A 19,292-nucleotide genomic window follows, 5' to 3' on the forward strand; every position below is an offset into this window, starting at 1 on the left:
GAAGAGAACATGAGGATAAAATCAGAGGGTTAGAGCCCACGCAGAGGCATACCGACAATCTTTCCACGAACAATACGAGACTGGAATAGAACCGATAGAGGTACTCAAGTTACCCTCCTCCACACACCGTGAGGTGGCTTGCGGAGTGTGGATGTAGATGTAGATCTCTGAACAGTCGAAGGGACTGTGTCTGTGATACAGTGTCCAGAGTCAATGTCTATCTTCAGGAGTTCTGGGAACCGGGGTGATGGAAAACTTTTTTTGATATGTGTATATTGCAATTGCTCAATGTGATTGGAAGGTTGCAGTGAGTGGTAATGAATGAGAAATGATTTGAGCTTTTACGCTTGGCGCTTTTGACATGGGAGTCTTTCTTGTAGATGGCAGCTAACATGTCTGTAACTATTGTAATCAGGTGTTTATGCAGTTAGCTATTCACTGTTTGAAGATTATGGTCGACGTCGAGCAACATGGAGTCGCTTTTCGTTTAATGTGTGCTGAATTCACGGGGTTTGTGTCGGTGGTGTGCTGACTTCGGCTCCTGCGTGTGGCAGGTCGCCGACGCACGGGCGTCCTCCGGACGGCCAGAGCGTGAGCAGCGGCGGCAGCGGCAGCAGCGGCGCCGGATCCTCGTCCGCCAGCGCCACGACGCCCGGCTCGCCCACCGGCAGCTCCGTCAGCGGCGGTGGGGGCGGCGGGGGCGGAGGCGGAGGCGGAGGCGTGGGGGGCGGGCCGCGCAGCCTGCCCCTGCTCACGGGACGCTGCGCGCCGCCCGCACACGCGTCGCTGCCGCCTGCCAGGAGCCGGCCCCCACTGCAGGTCAGCGCCGCCGCTTCCTGGGGCACCCCACGTGACACCTGCTACCTGCCACCTGCTCCATCCACATCCGTGTTCTGGGGATGTCGCTTACATCCTGTACCGTCACGTGACCATCGTGCGGGCTAGGATAAGATCGGCCAAGATATACTGTCTTGCAGGATCTTCTTTTCTTCTCCTCCTTCTTCCTCTAACATTAGATCAGGTCTTACAGTGCGATTCCTTGATCCACCCAACTTCTCTTGGGTCCAACAACGCTCGTTCTTCCTGTAGAGATGTTCTGTTGTTTCGTAATACGTTCACCGACCATTGCTTCTATATATTCTTTACATTCTTTTCTGTATTCCTTCTCATCGTCTTCTTCTTCTTCTTAGGGTTTACCCCCCTAGCCTTAGAATTCTTTCATTGCTTCCTGTATGTACTTCTCCAATCTTAGCCCTTGCGGGCGGCTCCCAGTTTAATATCTTCCTACAGTTGGGTCGTCCTCCGTACATCCTGTGTCACTGAAGCGCTCTATTCTCCCAGGCTTTTGTTATGGAGCACGTTATTTCCATTCACCTCCATACCTCCTCGTTTCTTGTCCTATCTTACGTCATTAAATGTAGACATATTCTCATATACTCCATCATTTTTCGGGAGCTCAATCGGGATCTCATTAACTCTTATCCCGGATATTTCGGCTGGCAACTTTTCAGCCATTCTCAAGGTGAGTGGCTTGTAAGAATTTTGAAGTACTTTACACTGCTGAGTAAACGCCCATGAGTCAATGATTACACTGTCGGTAACAAGAGCTTCAGATATAGATAAAACTTTACACCTCTAAGAATAAAACAAAGCAAGTGCAGACTCAGCAAATCCACAGTGCTTACGAAGTATTTGGCTCATTATTATGGATGGCATTTGTTGGGATACCAGGCAGTGTATACAAATAACAGTATTTCCTTTGAGATAGCAGACGTGAAATGAGGGCTGTCTATGATTTTTTGAGGTGGAAACCCTCGTCTCGGATGAGCAGGTTTCCTACTGATTGTATTTCCAGAGCTTCCTTGACCACTTCTATCCTAGTAGAATGAGGCTGCAGCCAGTACCTATGCTTTCCCGTAACCCATGGAATGGCCAGTGGTATACGGTGCATTGGACAAACAATAAACACTGTAGAAGGATATTGCATTGAACACCAGCGATTCATTCACCTACTACAGCCCACCAAATCTGCAATGGTTGAGAATTGTATTTCCACTGGCCATTCCATGCATTTCGGGAGAGTTAAGATGCTGAACATAGCCTCATCCCACTGGTATTCAGTGGTTAAGGAATCTATGAAGATGCATTTAGCAGACAAGCTATTCAACCGAGACGAGGGTTGGTTGGTTGGTTTTGGGGAAGGAGACCAGACAGCGTGGTCATCGGTCTCATCGGATTATGGAAGGATGGGGAAGGAAGTCGGCCGTGCCCTTTCAGAGGAACCATCCCGGCATTTGCCTGGAGTGATTTAGGGAAATCACGGAAAACCTAAATCAGGATGGCCGGACGCGGGATTGAACCGTCGTCCTCCCGAATGCGAGTCCGGTGTCTAACCACTGCGCCACCTCGCTCGGTCCGAGACGAGGGTTTTCAGCTCGACAAGTCATGGAAATACCTAATTTCACCTTTGAGCTCTCAAAGGAAGTACTGTTAAGGGTCTCCACTGACTGAAATTTCACATTATGCCATCCATATAGTCAGCTAAATACTTCGCAAGCAATGTAGATTAGCAGACTTCAAGCTTGTTTTGTTTTACTCTTAGAACCGCAAAATTTTATCTGTGACGACGCTGTTGTAATCTTTGACGCATGGGCATTTATTCCACTGAGCAAAGTGCTTTACATATCTTGCAAGACTCTCACCTTAAGAATGGCAGATAAGTTGTCAGCCACAATATCGGTACAAGAGTTAATAATAACTGGGATGCACTCCAAGAAATGACGGAGTATTCGATCCACCGGGAAAACTTCAAAAAACAATCTTCTCTTATAGTCCATTTCCATTGTTCTAATTTTTCCCTTAACTTCCTTGTTTGAGGCCACATCTCAGCTCCAGACAGATGTTCTCCACCACACTGTGAAATATTACTTTCTTGTTGTCCTGCCGATTATGACTATTATCCTATATTATTCCGTGCAAAGCTGTAGTGGCTCTACATGAAATGTATTTACAGTTGCGAATACGAATAAACATCGGCTGCAAAAGGGAATGACGACAATGGAAATTTGTGGCGGACTGGCACTCAAACCCGAGCTTCCCACTTCGCGCTAACGGTCGCCTTCACCGCTTTGTTCTCCCCGTGCACGATTCACAGCGAGACCCAAACTTCTATATGTCAACGTTCCTTTGTCACAAGCAGTGCTCGTACACGCATTGTGTGATTTCCGTGCAGGGGAGGACGTTTTGACTGAAAATTCGCTGGTCAGTACCGGCGGATAAGTACGATATTGCAGTGACTGTGTTGTTCAGAAGATAGTCAACTTTTCTGGGCTGCACTGTTCACAACTAACACATCAAATAATCGACGTAACCATTCACTGGCAATTCAGCCACCTAATACTTTACATTGTAGTTGCCAAACATTAATCACTCAGTTGAAATGTTTGGAGCACAAACACATAAAACCGACAGTTCAAGTACGTTCCTATCAATTTAGACGATCGCCAAAGTTCTTGCAGTTCGCATTAAGCCTTTCTCGTGGCGTTAATAGTTGTTTTCATGAGAGTACCCGAGTCCGATTGCGACGCATCTCTTTGATGTTTCAGCGATACAATATCCGAATGAAAAATGTCTACGCTAGTGATTTTGGTCAAACTGAATATGCAGTGTGTTCGGAAATTCCCGTTACAGTCTTCTAGGATATGTGGAGGGGAGTGATTTCATAACATTTTGAACAGGAATTCATGTCCGGAAACGTACAGTTTCCTTTCCACGACTGTTTCAGTTCGGATATGTAACCCATCCACGTTTGCTGAGGGAAAGAGAATATTCTCAGAGTTGCTGGTTCTTGTATGGAGTACGGTAGACGGGATGACGTGTAGTACGTCAGACGATCATGTAATTTCACTTAACGTCTGCAAAGTTTAATTTACGAGACTCCTGTTGAAACACAGGAAGATCTGCTGGCACGAATTCTGGCTGCTGTACTAAAAATTGAAGAGACACCAGGTGGGATGAAGATTGTATATCAGAACACGTCTCGTAGGAATAGTGTTTGTAACGAAATTGGTGGTCGTCACATTCAGCTGCTGCTGTAAGGCTTCAGTACTGTTCTGTGCGTTCGTTCTCTGTTTCTTTCTTTTATTTAATTTTTTTTGTTATTTATTTATTTATTTTTTTAGTACCGTGAACACGTAATGTTTAAGTGTTAATACAAAGCACTTAAGTGATAAATAGATGTTTCTTTACCTTTTCTTTCGAATTATTACCTGATTACTATACTGCGTTACGTTTAATTAAATTCCTCAAGCAGATGCGGATGAGTTAAACATTTGAATTGAAACAGTCGGAGAACGGAAGCGTTACGTGTGCGGACATTAGTTCCTATTTAAATATTATGCACTTACGCTCCTCTACAAGTACGGGAAGTTTGTAATGGGAACTTCCGAAGTGCCTATATGACTCTCTCTCTCTCTCTCTCTCTCTCTCTCTCTGTCACCTTTAAAATTCACCCGAGTAATTGTTCAGTACACAATATTTGTTCCGTAATCGCTCCAATGGTTCATTGTTGTTCTCGCGACATGACACACGATCTTGGAGTCATCAGTATTGTGTGTGTGTGTGTGTGTGTGTGTGTGTGTGTTTTAAGTTCCTATGGAATCAAACTGCTGAGACCATTGGTCCCTAGGATTACACACAACTTAATCTAACTTAACCTAACTTACGCTAAGAACAACACACACACACACACACACACACACACACACACACACACTCCCATTCCCAAGTGTGCACTCGAACCGCCGGCGGGGGGACGTGGGGAGCCCCGCGAACCGTGGTAAGGCACCGTAGACCACGCGACTACCAACCGCGGCTCAATCTCGCATAGGTCAGCAACACTGGACCGTCAAACACAAACTGCCGTGGCAAGACTTCTAATTACTTCGACATACGAGGGGGGACCCAAAAGAAACCGGACTCCGAGGGCGCTGCCACTCGTAGACGTAGTGCAGCGTTCTCACGCTAGATGGTGTTAGTAGAGACCATGAAACAGCTGTGCAGACGGCGTCAGTGTAGAGCTGAACGTGCAAGTGTGGTATTGTGTTTCTCTGACTGTTGGCGGGTTACCTCTGCGAAGTCGTTATGGAAACTTTAAAAGAACAAAGAGTGTGTGTGAAATTTTGTTTCCTGCTTAAAGAAACTGCAACGAAGACACACCAAATGCTTCAGGAAGCTTTCCAGGAGGACGCTATGAGCCGCACACAGGTTTTCCAGTGGTTTGGGCGCTTTAAACGTGGTGAGATGTGTGTTGAAGACCAAGCTCGTTCTGGACGCCCTTCAACATCGCGAAATGAGAAGAACATTGAAAAGGTCCGCCAAAAGATCAACGAGGATCGTCGCCAAACGACCGACCAAATTTCAGCAGAGACAGGAGTCAGTTGGAGCTCGTGCCAGCGGATTTTGAGTGAGGATTTGCACATGAGACGTGTTGTTGCTAAATTTGTTCCGCGCCTTCTCACACAAGAGCAAAAAACCATCCGCATGAATGTGTTTCAGGACTTGAAAACAGAGATTGCAGGTGATCCAAACTTCTTGAACAAAGTCATTACAGGGGATGAGAGTTGGTGTTACGGGTTTGACCCAGAAACCAAGCAAGCGTCAAGCCAGTGGAGGACTCCCAACTCTCCCAGGCGAAAACAAGCAAGGCAAGTTAGGTCAAATGTGAAGACGATGATCATTGCCTTTTTTGATATTCGTGGAATTGTGCATCGGATATTCGTACCCCATGGCCAGACTGTTAACCAGCACTTTTACGTGGATGTTTTAAGGTGTGTGCGAGAGGATGGGAGGAGGAAACGCCCGGAACTTTGGCAATCAAGTGCCTGGTTTCTGCATCACGGCAACGCTCCGGCACACACGGCCTTACGAGTGACCCACTATTTGGCATCTCAGAGGTGGTCTGTCGTTCACCACGCTCAGTATTCGCCGGACATAGCCCTGTGCGACTTTTTCCACGAATGAAAAAAACGCTAAAAGGGGAGCGTTATGACGATGTGGAGGCGGTAAAAACAGCTTTGCAAAGGGCACTGGACAATATCAAACTTGAAGAGTTCCAAACATGCTTCCAACAGTGGGAAAAGAGACTTGACAAGTGCATCGCACGTAATGGAGAGTATTTTGAAGGTGGCTGAAGTAATTTAGTAAAAAGGTTCATCAATAAATTTTTTATGACAACAGTCCGGTTTCTTTTGGGTCCCCCCTCGTATTTAATATAAATGGCGTTGAGCAGTGACTGCACCAAAACTGCATGATGACACAACGCTAAAGAAAAGCCACCACTCTCCTTCAGTCGCATGCTGTGCTCACCAGAGTGGCGAGTATCGATATCCGCATGCGGTACAGACAGCTGTAGTATAACAAGCTTACAAACTATTTACTTACATTTCTTCTATCTGTCTCGTTTTCGTTTGACTGTCCTTAAGCTTGCCGTTTACAAGATCTTTCGTTCTTCGAGTGAACAAAGCTGCAGGCTGCATCGGCGCGTAGCTGAAACAGAGCACGTGTGTGTTACAGACGCCGACGGGCGGGGGCGGGATGCTGACGGGGGGCCGAGCGGGCCCGCCGCCCCCGCTGCCGCCGGCGCCCGTCCCGCGGCGCGTGCCGCCGCCCCCGCTGCCGCCCACCTTCCGCATGGGCGCCACCAACACCAGCAGCCTGCACAGTAGCAACGACAGCGGCTTCAGCAACCCCACCCCGGAGGCCGACTTCTCAGACGACGACAGCGTCAGGTGAGCAAGAGCCGTCCCTCGATAATCCTCATCTGTTTACTCTGTGGTGACCAAAGTCATGGGATAGCGATATGCAAATGTACAGAAGACGGTAGCATCGCGTACACAAGGTATAAAAGGGCAGTCCATTGGTGCAGCTCTCATTTGTACTCCCTTGACTCATGTGAAAAGGTGTTTGACTTGATTATGGCCACATGACGGGAGTTAACAGACATAGAACGCGGAACGATATTTGGAGCCAGACGCATGGGGCGTTTCATTCCGGAAATCGTTAGGGAATTTAGTATTCCGAGATCTATAGCATCAAGAGTGTGCCGAGAATACCAAATTTATAGCTTACCTCTGCCCACGGAGAACGCAGTGACCGACATCCTACAATTGACAACCGAAAGGTTATAGTGCTAACAGACAAGCAACACTGCGTGAAATAGCCACAGAAATGAATGTGGAACGTACGATGGAAGTATCTGTTAGCACAATGGGTCCAAATGCGCCGTTAATGATCTATGGCAGCAGACAACCGCCGCGAGTGCCTTTGCTAACAATACGACAATTACAGCGACTCTCCGGGGCTCTTGACCATATCCGTTGGGCCCTAGACTCCTGGAGAACTGTGGCATGATCAGATTAGTCCCAATTTTAATTGGTAAGAGATGATGGTAGAATTCGAGTGCGGCACAGACCTCACGTAGCCCTGGAGCCAAGTTGTCAACAAGGCACTGTGCAAGCTGGTGGTTCCGTGAGGTGTGAACTGTGTTTGCATGGAACAGACTCGGTCTTCTGCTCTAACTGAAGCGATAGTTGACTGGAAACAATTATGTTTGGCTGCTTGCAGACCACCTGCAGTCATTCAACAGTGGAATTTTTATGGGTGAGAATGCACCATGTCACAGGGCCACAATTGTTCACTATTGGTTTGAAGAATATTCTCGACAATATGAGCGGATGATTTGCCACCCACATCTGCGGACATGAAACGCACCGAACATTTTGACACGTGTCAGTTCTTGCACTGGCAGCACTTTCACAGTTGTGGATGGCTATAGAGCAGCATGGCTCAATATTTCTGCAGGGGACTTCCAACAACGACGTGTTGAGTCCATACGACGTAGATCTGCTGCACTACCCCGGGCAAACGAAGGTCCGGTAAGATATTAGGGGGTGTCCCATGACTTTTGTCACCACAGTGTGTATGTCCCCAACTTCAACTGAGGGCATAAAATTCATGGAGTGATTCTAGATATAAAATGGAACTAAAAATGTATATGTTCGCCCCATAAACACAGGCATAGGGAGGGGGAGGGAAGGGGGAGGCAGTATTATGCTCCTGGGGGGACTCATCTGAACTCCTATGAGACCAGCGGTAGTAATCGAAGGCACTACTAAAGCTATGGACTATGTGGCCATTTTGGCTGACCACCTCCATCCCTTCAGGCTTGGTCTCTTACCCAACGCTGATGCTATCTTTCTGTCCGCGTTACAAGCGGAGAATCGTGCTACCTTGATTCGAGGGGCATGATAGCCAACTTACCTTGATGTCTTGGCCACCATATTCTTCTGATGTGAACCCGATGGAACACATCTGGGGCCATACAGTGCGCCATTTCCGAGCCCAGAAACCACTGGCCCCTAATTTATCGGATTGCATGTCCTGTTCGTAGACATCTGGTCCCACATACCTTCTGAAACCTACCAACGTCTTGTCGAAGCCATGCCACGCAGAATCGCTCCTGCATTTCGTTCCAAGCAGTTAATCATGATGTTGTGACTCATCAGTGTATTTGAAAATATATCGTTTCAAACGCTTTCATAATTTTTTGCACAGTGGCACCGAGCCAGGCGGCGCAGTGGTTAACAGGGGAGGACGACGGTTCAATCCCGCTTCCGGACATCAAGATTTAGGTCTTCCGTGATTTCCCGAAATAGCTTCAGACAAATGTCGGACGGTTCCCTTGAAAGGGCACGGGCAATTTCCCTCCCCATCCTTGACATAATCCGAGCTTGTGCTCCGTCTCTACTGACCTCGATGTCGACGGGACATTATGGCCAATCTTCCTTCCTTTGTAGAGCAACGCGTAACTCTACAGTCTTAAGAAACTTTTACCTTCGAAATCAGTGCTACAAAAATGTATGGGCCTCAGTGTGTGGTGCAACAATATGTCTCTGTATGTTAATTCAGTTTATTTGCTTTCAGTCGTTTCGTATGGTGAACTTCACTTGTTGAAGCAAGTGGGAGCACTGTTATTGTAGATTGTTATTTCATCAGTCTTTCTGAGTTTTCTTCCAGTCAGAAATGATATCTTGTAAACCTTTTCTTTTTCCTCGTTGCACCTCGATACACTAATTAATCAACAGTGCTGATAAGCCGCAGATCTATTTGAATTCTGTTTTGTTTTTAGTTATTTTAAGGTTTAACTGTTTCTAGTTGGTTTCTGATAATAAACAGGTGAGATGTAGGAAGCCATCCATTCTACACTCCTGGAAATAAGAACACCGTGAATTCATTGTCCCAGGAAGGGGAAACTTTATTGACACATTCCTGTGGTCAGATACATCACATGATCACACTGACAGAACCACAGGCACATAGACACAGGCAACAGAGCATGCACAATGTCGGCACTAGTACAGTGTATATCCACCTTTCGCGGCAATGCAGGCTGCTATTCTCCCATGGAGACGATCGTAGAGATGCTGGATGTAGTCCTGTGGAACGGCTTGCCATGCCATTTCCACCTGGCGCCTCAGTTGGACCAGCGTTCGTGCTGGACGTGCAGACCGCGTGAGACGACGCTTCATCCAGTCCCAAACATGCTCAATGGGGGACAGATCCGGAGATCTTGCTGGCCAGCACTTTGGGTGGCACGGGATACATGCGGACGTGCATTGTCCTGTTGGAACAGCAAGTTCCCTTGCCGGTCTAGGAATGGTAGAACGATGGGTTCGATGACGGTTTGGATGTACCGTGCACTATTCAGTGTCCCCTCGACGATCACCAGTGGTGTACGGCCAGTGTAGGAGATCGCTCCCCACACCATGATGCCGGGTGTTGGCCCTGTGTGCCTCGGTCGTATGCAGTCCTGATTGTGGCGCTCACCTGCACGGCGCCAAACACGCATACGACCATCGTTGGCACCAAGGCAGAAGCGACTCTCATCGCTGAAGACGACACGTCTCCATTCGTCCCTCCATTGACGCCTGTCGCGACACCACTGGAGGCGGGCTGCACGATGTTGGGGCGTGAGCGGAAAACGGCCTAACGGTGTGCGGGACCGTAGCCCAGCTTCATGGAGACGGTTGCGAATGGTCCTCGCCGATACCCCAGGAGCAACAGTGTCCCTAATTTGCTGGGAAGTGGTGGTGCGGTCCCCTACGGGACTGCGTAGGATCCTATGGTATTGGCGTGCATCCGTGCGTCGCTGCGGTCCGGTCCCAGGTCGACGGGCACGTGCACCTTCCGCCGACCACTGGCGACAACATCGATGTACTGTGGAGACCTCACGCCCCACGTGTTGAGCAATTCGGCGGTACGTCCACCCGGCCTCCCGCATGCCCACTATACGCCCTCGCTCAAAGTCCGTCAACTGCACATACGGTTCACGTCCACGATGTCGCGGCATGCTACCAGTGTTAAAGACTGCGATGGAGCTCCGTATGCCACGGCAAACTGGCTGACACTGACGGCGGCGGTGCACAAATGCTGCGCAGCTAGCGCCATTCGACGGCCAACACCGCGGTTTCTGGTGTGTCCGCTGTGCCGTGCGTGTGATCATTGCTTGTACAGCCCTCTCGCAGTGTTCGGAGCAAGTATGGTGGGTCTGACACAGCGGTGTCAATGTGTTCTTTTTTCCATTTCCAGGAGTGTATATTGTATCACTGCGATTGACCAAGTCAATGGCAGCCCCCTGCCCTCGTCATCCTCTCTCATCAATCATCAGCGTCTCAGTCGGCTCTGTGACCATTCCCTCCGCTTCTCTTCGGGGGGAAAGTCAAATATTCTGGAAGTCTTACTTCATATTATACCAATTTTTCCTTTCTCGTCTGTTTTGGCAGTTCCTCGCCTATGGTTTGGCCATAACTTTTCTTCCGCTAGTTTTTCTAACTTTTCTGTCTAGACAGAATTCTTCCACGCCTTCTAATACTGAGCCGCTGAGTAAATCACGCGAAAATGCAGAGGGAAATGTAGTAACGCACTTGATATGAATGCGGCCATCGCTGGTATCCGAGATAAACGGAAATTCCGATAATGCCTTTTGCAACGGATGCATATGCCTTTGTCTCTATTCATGGAGCCATTGCAGCGTGCTCCATCGTCGGTCACGGACGACGTAGAATTATGCATTATGGATTGTTATACAAGGTGTTCAACGGGTATGTAGCGCTGGGACATTGAACAACAGTTTGAAAGGGTGGGCTAGGCAACAGAGACAGGTCACGCATAGATACTGAAATAATTTAGGAAGTGTCGCAGGGAAATTGAAATCTGTCGGAAAACTTCACACCAGTTACACAGCAGTTTCATTCCTGATGGAACTGTAATAATCTGCTATGCTCCCAACCTCACACATACACACCCTCTGATTCTATTCCAACGAAACTGTAACCATCTCCCTCTGCCCACTACATGACTTCGAAATACACTTAGGGAACTATAATCATGCAAACTTCAACAAAATTCCTATTTTTCTCTCTGCATCAGGGACAGTCTTCTACCTACTCTTCTTGCTTTCCAACAGCATCGTTATGTATCAATATCCACAACGTTTCAGTTTCTCATTAGTTCCAAATCACTCGCCTGCAAGAATACTCATTATGTACTTCTCACTTTCTTCAGAAAAATAACAAATCCTATTTCTCATCAATTCCTTCTTCAAGACTTTCGCAAAATCCTGCAACATTAGCGAAATATATCGTTAGAAAACAGGGTTTTACATTCACAGAACGATTCATGATAGTAATCGGTTGTTGAGCTCATAACTCTTATGTAATTCAACACCTTCGTCTTTAAGTCACTTTTATAGTTTTTTCAAATCTTTCTAACTGAAGATCCTATGTATTTCTGCTGGCGGCCTACATTCTGCTGTGAGGGACAAGTGAATAAAAATAACAGTAAAGGGAAAAATATCACAGGGAAATGCGATGAAGCTTGTCGTTAGTGTTCTTAGACTTGTTGCATATGCCGAAGAGGTCTGTAAGAAAGTATGGCAGTAATGACTTATCAGGTGTTTGGAAAACGAAAGCGTAATACAAAATCAGGCAGCTAATTCTCAAAGTAAAGAAACGAACAGTCCTGCACTACCCTTAATGTAAATATTAAGGAATTTTTGACTGTTCGATTAATAAGGCCAAAATGGAGTCCGTGACAGCACACAAATAGTTGAAAATAACTATGAACGGTGCTGCATATTTCGTTAATCACATAGTCTCTGATGTAAACTTTGGTTTCCATTCTTCGTGTCCGGAAAATTTCTTTGCAGTTTTTCAGCCCAATATTGGGCTACATCCAACGCTTCTTCCTTGTCAAGTCACAGGTCGTCAAGGGTACATCTCTTGGGGTAGTTGGGACATTGATGAAGATGTTCGATGTTCTGTATTTCACTACAGCTCAGTACTAAGGGATCGCTTATGGTCTGCATGAAGCACCGAGTTTGGCACTCATCCGAAGTCTAAGCAAATTTATCTATATACTCATGCTCAATTCATCGGATCTGGCTCCCCGTTCACTATCCACTAGTTTCCTCAAAATGTTGTTCCTGGTGGCCACCTTCCGGCGGACCTTCTAGCAATTATATTTGTAAGTCAGCTGTCTGTTCAACACGGCACACAGGCATGTGGGTTTGTCTACGTGCGTTCCAGGTTGCTGACATTCCAGTACAACTTTCTGAAACAGCCTGTAGATGCGTTTTGTGACGTAGTAGGGTAAAGAGAGTGGGGACTCGTCTGCTCGTTCTTCAGTTCGCGGACATGCAAACGAGATAAGTGCAGGACCACAATGTCGCGACCTGCCTTCCGTGACTCGTCCATCCTCGACCTTCCTCCGGACCGCTACACCCCCAGAACACAATCTTTCAATACATTTATACTCCACTTAGATGTGGTTCATCCATTTAATAAGTGTTCTTAACCCAATTCGTTTATGTATAAAACCTAATTTTATATGATTTAAATAATATTTTTAATAACCTCCGATTCTTCATCCAATGGGACGCGGGAACTATTAGTCGTAAGCAAAAATTAACAGTGCATTTTTTCAGGAAATTTAATGTAGTTTAATTTTGTTCCTGAAAACATTTTCGCTAGAGACCGCAGTTTTCGAGTTGTTAAAGGAAAACGTAAAATGATGCGAAAGGACAGCCAGAGTCGCGAATAAAGCAGGTATTTCTTTAGCAGGTTATCGGTTTCAGGGTAATACCCAATTTCGAGCCATTATATGTATAAAAAGTAGAAAATTACAAAACATAAAAACACATGTTTACCCTAACTGCGAGTGCAAAGCATAAATGGGCTGTATGTCGTCAACGCTACATACCAAGAGTTGCCTAGTTAAATGTACGTCCAAAATAACATTAAATATTTCCGATATTTACATGTCCAGATCCAAGTGGACGTCACTGAAGTCCGTTAACGAATGATACTGATCAACTTAGAAGCTACTAGGAGAACTAGGGGAGTTGGGCCCTCACGGGGCCTTGATTCTTCTACTTTGGGAAATGTTATTTCCGCAGTAATCCACAATCTTAAAACCAGCGATATATATAATAATGATTACACATCATTCGACACAGATGAACAGGTTTTGTAAGTATGCTAATCCACATAAATATAATACTCTGCAATAATGAGTGCTAAGATATATAACCAGAAATGGTAGGACGCAAGTGCCGTAAGGCGTTAAACATATCAATACATCGTCGTCGGAAGTACGAAATACAACATTGCCATTTCGTATCAAATACATCGTTGTTACTGGGTAGCATAATTGCGCGAAAAACACAACAAACACAAAAGAATGTTTAAAAAACAGTATGAAAAGATGTCCACAAACATACACGTTTCGGTAATTAAACTGAACTAAAAATAGACCAATACGGGTTGCGCATAAAATCATACTGTATGTGACAATAAGATCACATTCAGTAACATATAAATGAGAAAAAGAGACCATAATTATATTGACAGTAGCATTTGGGCAATCAGTATAATTACAAGGAAAGGGTAGGGGAAGGGAGGAGGATGAGGGGGAAGGGGAAGAACAGAGTGAAAGGAAAGGGGGGGGGGATGGGAAACGGGGAGAGGAAAAAGAAAAGTGCTAAGGGAAGGAATGTGGATAAGGTAGATAGGATGAAAAGAATCAAAAGGAAACATGTGTATGTGCCGCTTATGTTGTGTAATCATATTTTGTTCATTGCTTCGTTGAGTCGGCTGCGGTGGTTCAAAATGGTTCAAATGGCTCTGAGCACTATGGTACTTAACATCTGTGGTCATCAGTCCCCTAGAACTTAGAACTACTTAAACCTAACTAACCTAAGGACATCACACACATCCATGCCCGAGGCAGGATTCGAACCTGTGACCGTAGCTGTCGCGCGGTTCCAGACTGAAGCGCCTAGAACCGCTCGGCTACAAAGGTCGGCGGCTGCGGTGGCCGAGCGGTTCTAGGTGCTTCAGTCCGGAACCGCGCGACTGCTACGGTCGCAGGTTCGAATCCTGCCTTGCGCATGGATGTGTGTGATGTCTTTAGGTTAGTTAGGTTTCAGTTGTTCGAAGTTCTAGGGGACTGATGACCTCAGATGTTGAGTCCCATAGTGCTCAGAGCCATTTGAACCATTGCTTCGTTTTAAGATTGTGGATTACTATGGAAACAACATTTCCGGAAATAAAAGAACCAGGGCGCCACGAGAGCGCCACCTCCCCTAGGTTTCCTATTAGCTTCTAACTTTACCTGCATCGTTCATTAACGAACTTCATTGATGTTCACTTGGATCTGGACATATATGTTCGGAATTGTTTAATGTAGTCTTGAACGTACCCTCAACTTTGCAAACTTTGGCGATATGCAATCTGTTTATACTTTGCACTTGTACTTAACGTAAACAGGTGTGTTGATACATTGTAATTTTGATTTCTTCTACATTCTCTACCTACGTGATTGCCGCTGACCTCAATATCCACAGCCGTACTCCTGCCGAACTCCAGCGGTGGCATCTGTTCAAAACCACCCTCCAGGGAGACCTGGTTCCTCTCCCCCAGCAGATCCGACCCGAATCCAACACCACACCCGACGTGATACTAGCCTCTCCCAACCTCCTTGGGCGCATCACCGCCGATGTCCTTGACTTCATTGGCATTGACCATGCTCCCGTCTTCCTCACTATCTCTGATGTTCGCCATCCCCTCTCCACTCTTCGCCCTGACATCCCTCCTAAACTTGTCCACGATTACTCTTGCGCCAACTGGGATGCCCAACGGAACTCCATACACACTCAAATCGAACACCACGACCTTACGCCCCAATCTCCTGATGACATCTCCTTCACCGCTGCCTTCTTCCACCAGATCTTGTCTGACGGCGTCGCCACCCATATCCCTACCAAAGCCATCCACCCTCACCACCCAGCCTTGCCCCCACAGGCCGTCCTCCTCCTTCGTGAATCCCGCCGCCTCTACCGCTCTGTTCTCCGCACTCATGACCATGACACACTCACACGCCACCAGCAATTACGACGACACATCCGCAACATGCTTACTGCGAAGAAACGCCGTGCTTGGCGACAGAAATGAAGACAACTCAATACCACGCTCCCAATAAACTCTTCCAAGTACTGGTCTGCTTTCCACCGCCTTACTGGGACCCGCCCTGCCTCACAGTACTCTCTTCTCCTTGATGACCGTCCCTTTCCTGACAACCTCAGTAAGGACAACCACTTTGCCTCCCACCTATCTGATGTCTTTTCCATTCCAGGTGATCTACAATTTGATTATTCCCTCCTCCCTGACATCATCGAATGTACGGATACCTCTGTTCCTCACCTTGCTCCTAGCTTACAGTATTGAAACACACACCAACATCTAAACTTAACACTCCCATCACTTCACACGACATCAGCTGCACACACTGCATTAAATGCAACACTGCTCCCAGCCACGACCACGTTACCTACCGCCATCTCAAACACTGCCCTCCCTCCCTCCTTCCTTGCAGTCCTTGCCACCCTCTACAGCGTAATCCTTGCCACTGGCTTCCACGCCGACCTGTGGAAAACCTCCTGTATCTTGATGTTCTGCAAACCCAACAAGCCTCTATCTGATGCCTCATTCTATCGCCCTATGTGTCTCAGCTCAGTGTTCAGCAAGCTCTTGGAATCCATCCTTACCTGGTGTATTCATCGCCACCTCCACCGACACCACTTTCTCCTCAACACCCAATGTGACTTTCGACCTCCCTTCTCTGCCAACGACCAACTCACTCATCTCCTCTCCCTCCAGGATAACTCCCGTCACTCTGCCAATTTTGTCTCTCTCGACCTCGAAAAGGCCTACGACCATGTCTGGCATCCCGGTCTCCTGTTTACTCCATACCTATGCCCTTCCTATCAACTATGTCCGTGTGATTGCCTCCTTCCTCTCCCGCCGCCCCTCCTACGTTACCATCCATAACGCCGATTCCTACACCTTCTACCCCTCTGTGGGTGCCCCAGGGCTCTGTCCTCTCCCCTCTTCTCCACCTCCTGTAAACGGCAAATATGCCCCAACCCCCCCGCCCCTCCAGTACACCTGCAGTATGTCGATGACACCGCTTCCTTGCTCTCGCTCCTACCCTTCAACAGTACCAATGCCTTCTCCAGAATCACCTTGACCTTTTTGCTCCATAGTGTAACCAATGGCTCCTGAAAATCAATCCTTACAAGACCAGACAATCATAGTTGGTCATTCCACTCGCTCCTTCCTGCTCCTTGATTTTTCCCTTACAATCTGTGCCCGTTCTATCTGTCTATCCCCCACCCTCACCTACATTGGCCCTGCCATTGACTGTCACCTCACCTGGATCCCTCATCACCACTCTGTCCAATCCAAAGCCCACAACTACCTCTGGTCAGACATGGGGGTTGAACCCCTCTACCATCCTCCACACCTACAATTCCTTAATCTGTCCTATCCTCTGTTATGACAGTCCCACCTGGATATCTGCTCTCAAAAATACTGTAAGTCCCTCCAGATCCTTGAGTGCCATGTGCTCTGCCTCACCTTCTATATACGCCTCCCATTCCCCATGCAGATCTGCTAAAACCTGATTCCTGTCCCCCATCTGGTCCTTTTCCTTGAACATATCCACACCTCCCACCAACTTGATCCCCCTCATCCCTTGGTTGATCCTCTCCTCTCCAACCTTCTCCCTGTGCTGCGCCTTCACTGTTGTGTCCCCCCTACCCTCTCCAACATACCATCCACCTCTACACCCTTCATCTCCTTTCCCAAGATAGCTTCCATCGACTCCCCCTCCAGGATGATGCCCTTTCTCCCTCCATTTGTCCCTCCTATCAACCCTGATTCTCACCTCCCCCTCTGTCCTTTTCCTGGGCTCCCTCTCCCTTCCGTCCTGTTTTTTCCCCACCTACCCTCTCTCTGGCTCGCTTCTCTCCCCTGAATCCTTTTGCTCTCCCCTCCACTGCCTTTCCCATTTCTTCTCACATCCGCCCTGCACCCATTTTTTCTGTATTATCTCCCTCCATTGCTCCCCTTTTTTCTTTTCCTGTCCTGCCCCCTTCTTCCCCCCTCATCGGTCTGGTTCATCCCCCCGCCCCCACCATCTGCTGCTGTGTCGCCTCTATGGTGCTGTTTTAAGTGAGTGTTCAGTGTTGTGTGTCCCCTGTCAGTGCTGCAAACGGCCACAATACCGTCACTAGTTGAAACCAGACAGTCCCGTGTGTCTTTTTTTTAATTGTGCCTGTCTGTTTACTATGTGTTTTACTCAGCATCACCGACCGTTTGTTTTGTATTTATTCGCATCTTTTTCGCCAGGTTTCAGTTTTTACCAGTCACCATTTTATCACCTGCTTTTATTGTTCTGCTATCTCGTAATTCTGTTTTTTCAACTTTTCTTTTTTCTTGGGGGGGGGGGAATCGAAATCCAATAATTAACACTAAAATGGTCACTTACGGATTAAACATGTGTTTTACTTGCTACTGTGGCTGTTCCTTTGGATCGTAAGCGAATAAGAGTTGCTGTTCAGCAACATCCTGCACGCTGTAAATATGCAGAAAGGTAAAAAATCTGACCTTTAAATGCTCACCCCCTTCCTGTACCCCAACGATCACACCTCACCGGTCAGAAATTTTAGCATGTTGTTTATGACGCAACCTCCTATCACTACACAACAATTTGCGAAAACAAGAATTTTTTCCTACAATTTTCCTTTGTTGAGCTGTCTACTATGGGAAAGCGTTGGAACAGCTTCACCAGCAGATTTCAAAATGCCACTATTCGTGAAAGTAAATTACACTAATAATGCTTCAGAGAGAAATATATTAGATAGCAATCCTCTCACGCTACATCCATAATAGAAGAAGAGATGATTCTTCTTCCATTATTTTCTTTTTCAGGGGTTTCCAAGTGGTGTGTACAAGCTTGCATCATATGTTTTCTCGTTTGCTGCAATTTCTGCTAGAGATGAAAGGTAGCCTTGCAGAGTATGTATTTTCCCGCAGTGCAATTTAAATAAAATAAATGTGTCTTGCTTATGCAGCGCGTGTTAGTGACGCAGCATGCAAATGTGTAAAAAATGGAGTGGCCTCACACGGCTCGCCCGTCTTTCTGTCTGTCGGCAGGAGCAACGTGTTCGCCACGGTGAAGCTGCGGAAAACCAAGACGAACGACCGCTCGGCCCCACTCATCCTGTAGGCGGCGCGCACACACACACACACACCTGCCCAGTTTCTCTTCCTGCCAGCCGCAGAACCGCGGGGCTCTCCCGCGCTGCATAGCTTCGCTGTTTTCTCAGAGTCCGACCAGCTATTACGTAGTATGCGCTAGAACGAGTCCCTCTGTTCCCGTCTGGCTGTACGTGACACCGGCGGGCCGAGGTGGAGGGGTTCAGAGGGAAATATTTTTAAATTAGATTCCTACAAGACACAGGCGACGAAGAACCGTGACGCAAAAGGGTGCAGAGGGAATAGAAACCATTTAGGGTTAAATACATGGTAAGTGACTGGAACTGTTCCAGTTTACAGCTAAGGAAAACTGTTGAATTGTAAATTAGCTGTAAATAAATATCCTAATAAAAGTTTATCTCATATATAAACACCTCCTGTACCACCACCACCTACCAACCAATTTAGATAAAGAACTCAGCCAGTTCTCTTATTCGCCTCCCCCTCACCTATCGACCTTAATGACAGTAAAAATTAAACCGTGTGTACCTAATGGAAATTTGGGAAAAGCAATTGTCACCGAAGCTAATCTGTCGGTAAAGAGGGAGGAAAGGGTTACATCTAGATGAAAGGAAA

At 47.0% G+C, this 19,292-nt stretch overlaps 1 protein-coding gene across 1 annotated transcript in view; it reads left to right on the forward strand.

Moving 5' to 3' along the window:
- LOC126234226 (brain-specific angiogenesis inhibitor 1-associated protein 2-like) overlaps positions 1-19,087 on the forward strand; it is a 639,899-nt gene extending 620,812 nt beyond the window's left edge. Inside the window, exons 11-13 of the mRNA XM_049942915.1 lie at positions 555-819; positions 6,652-6,788; positions 18,615-19,087. Of these exons, the coding sequence (XP_049798872.1) occupies positions 555-819; positions 6,652-6,788; positions 18,615-18,687 (475 nt within the window). The 3' untranslated portion in view covers positions 18,688-19,087. The remainder of the gene's footprint in view (positions 1-554; positions 820-6,651; positions 6,789-18,614) is intronic.
- Positions 19,088-19,292: the final 205 nt, after the last annotated feature.

This window comes from Schistocerca nitens, chromosome 2 (assembly GCF_023898315.1).
Source record: "Schistocerca nitens isolate TAMUIC-IGC-003100 chromosome 2, iqSchNite1.1, whole genome shotgun sequence".
NCBI lineage: Eukaryota > Metazoa > Arthropoda > Insecta > Orthoptera > Acrididae > Schistocerca > Schistocerca nitens.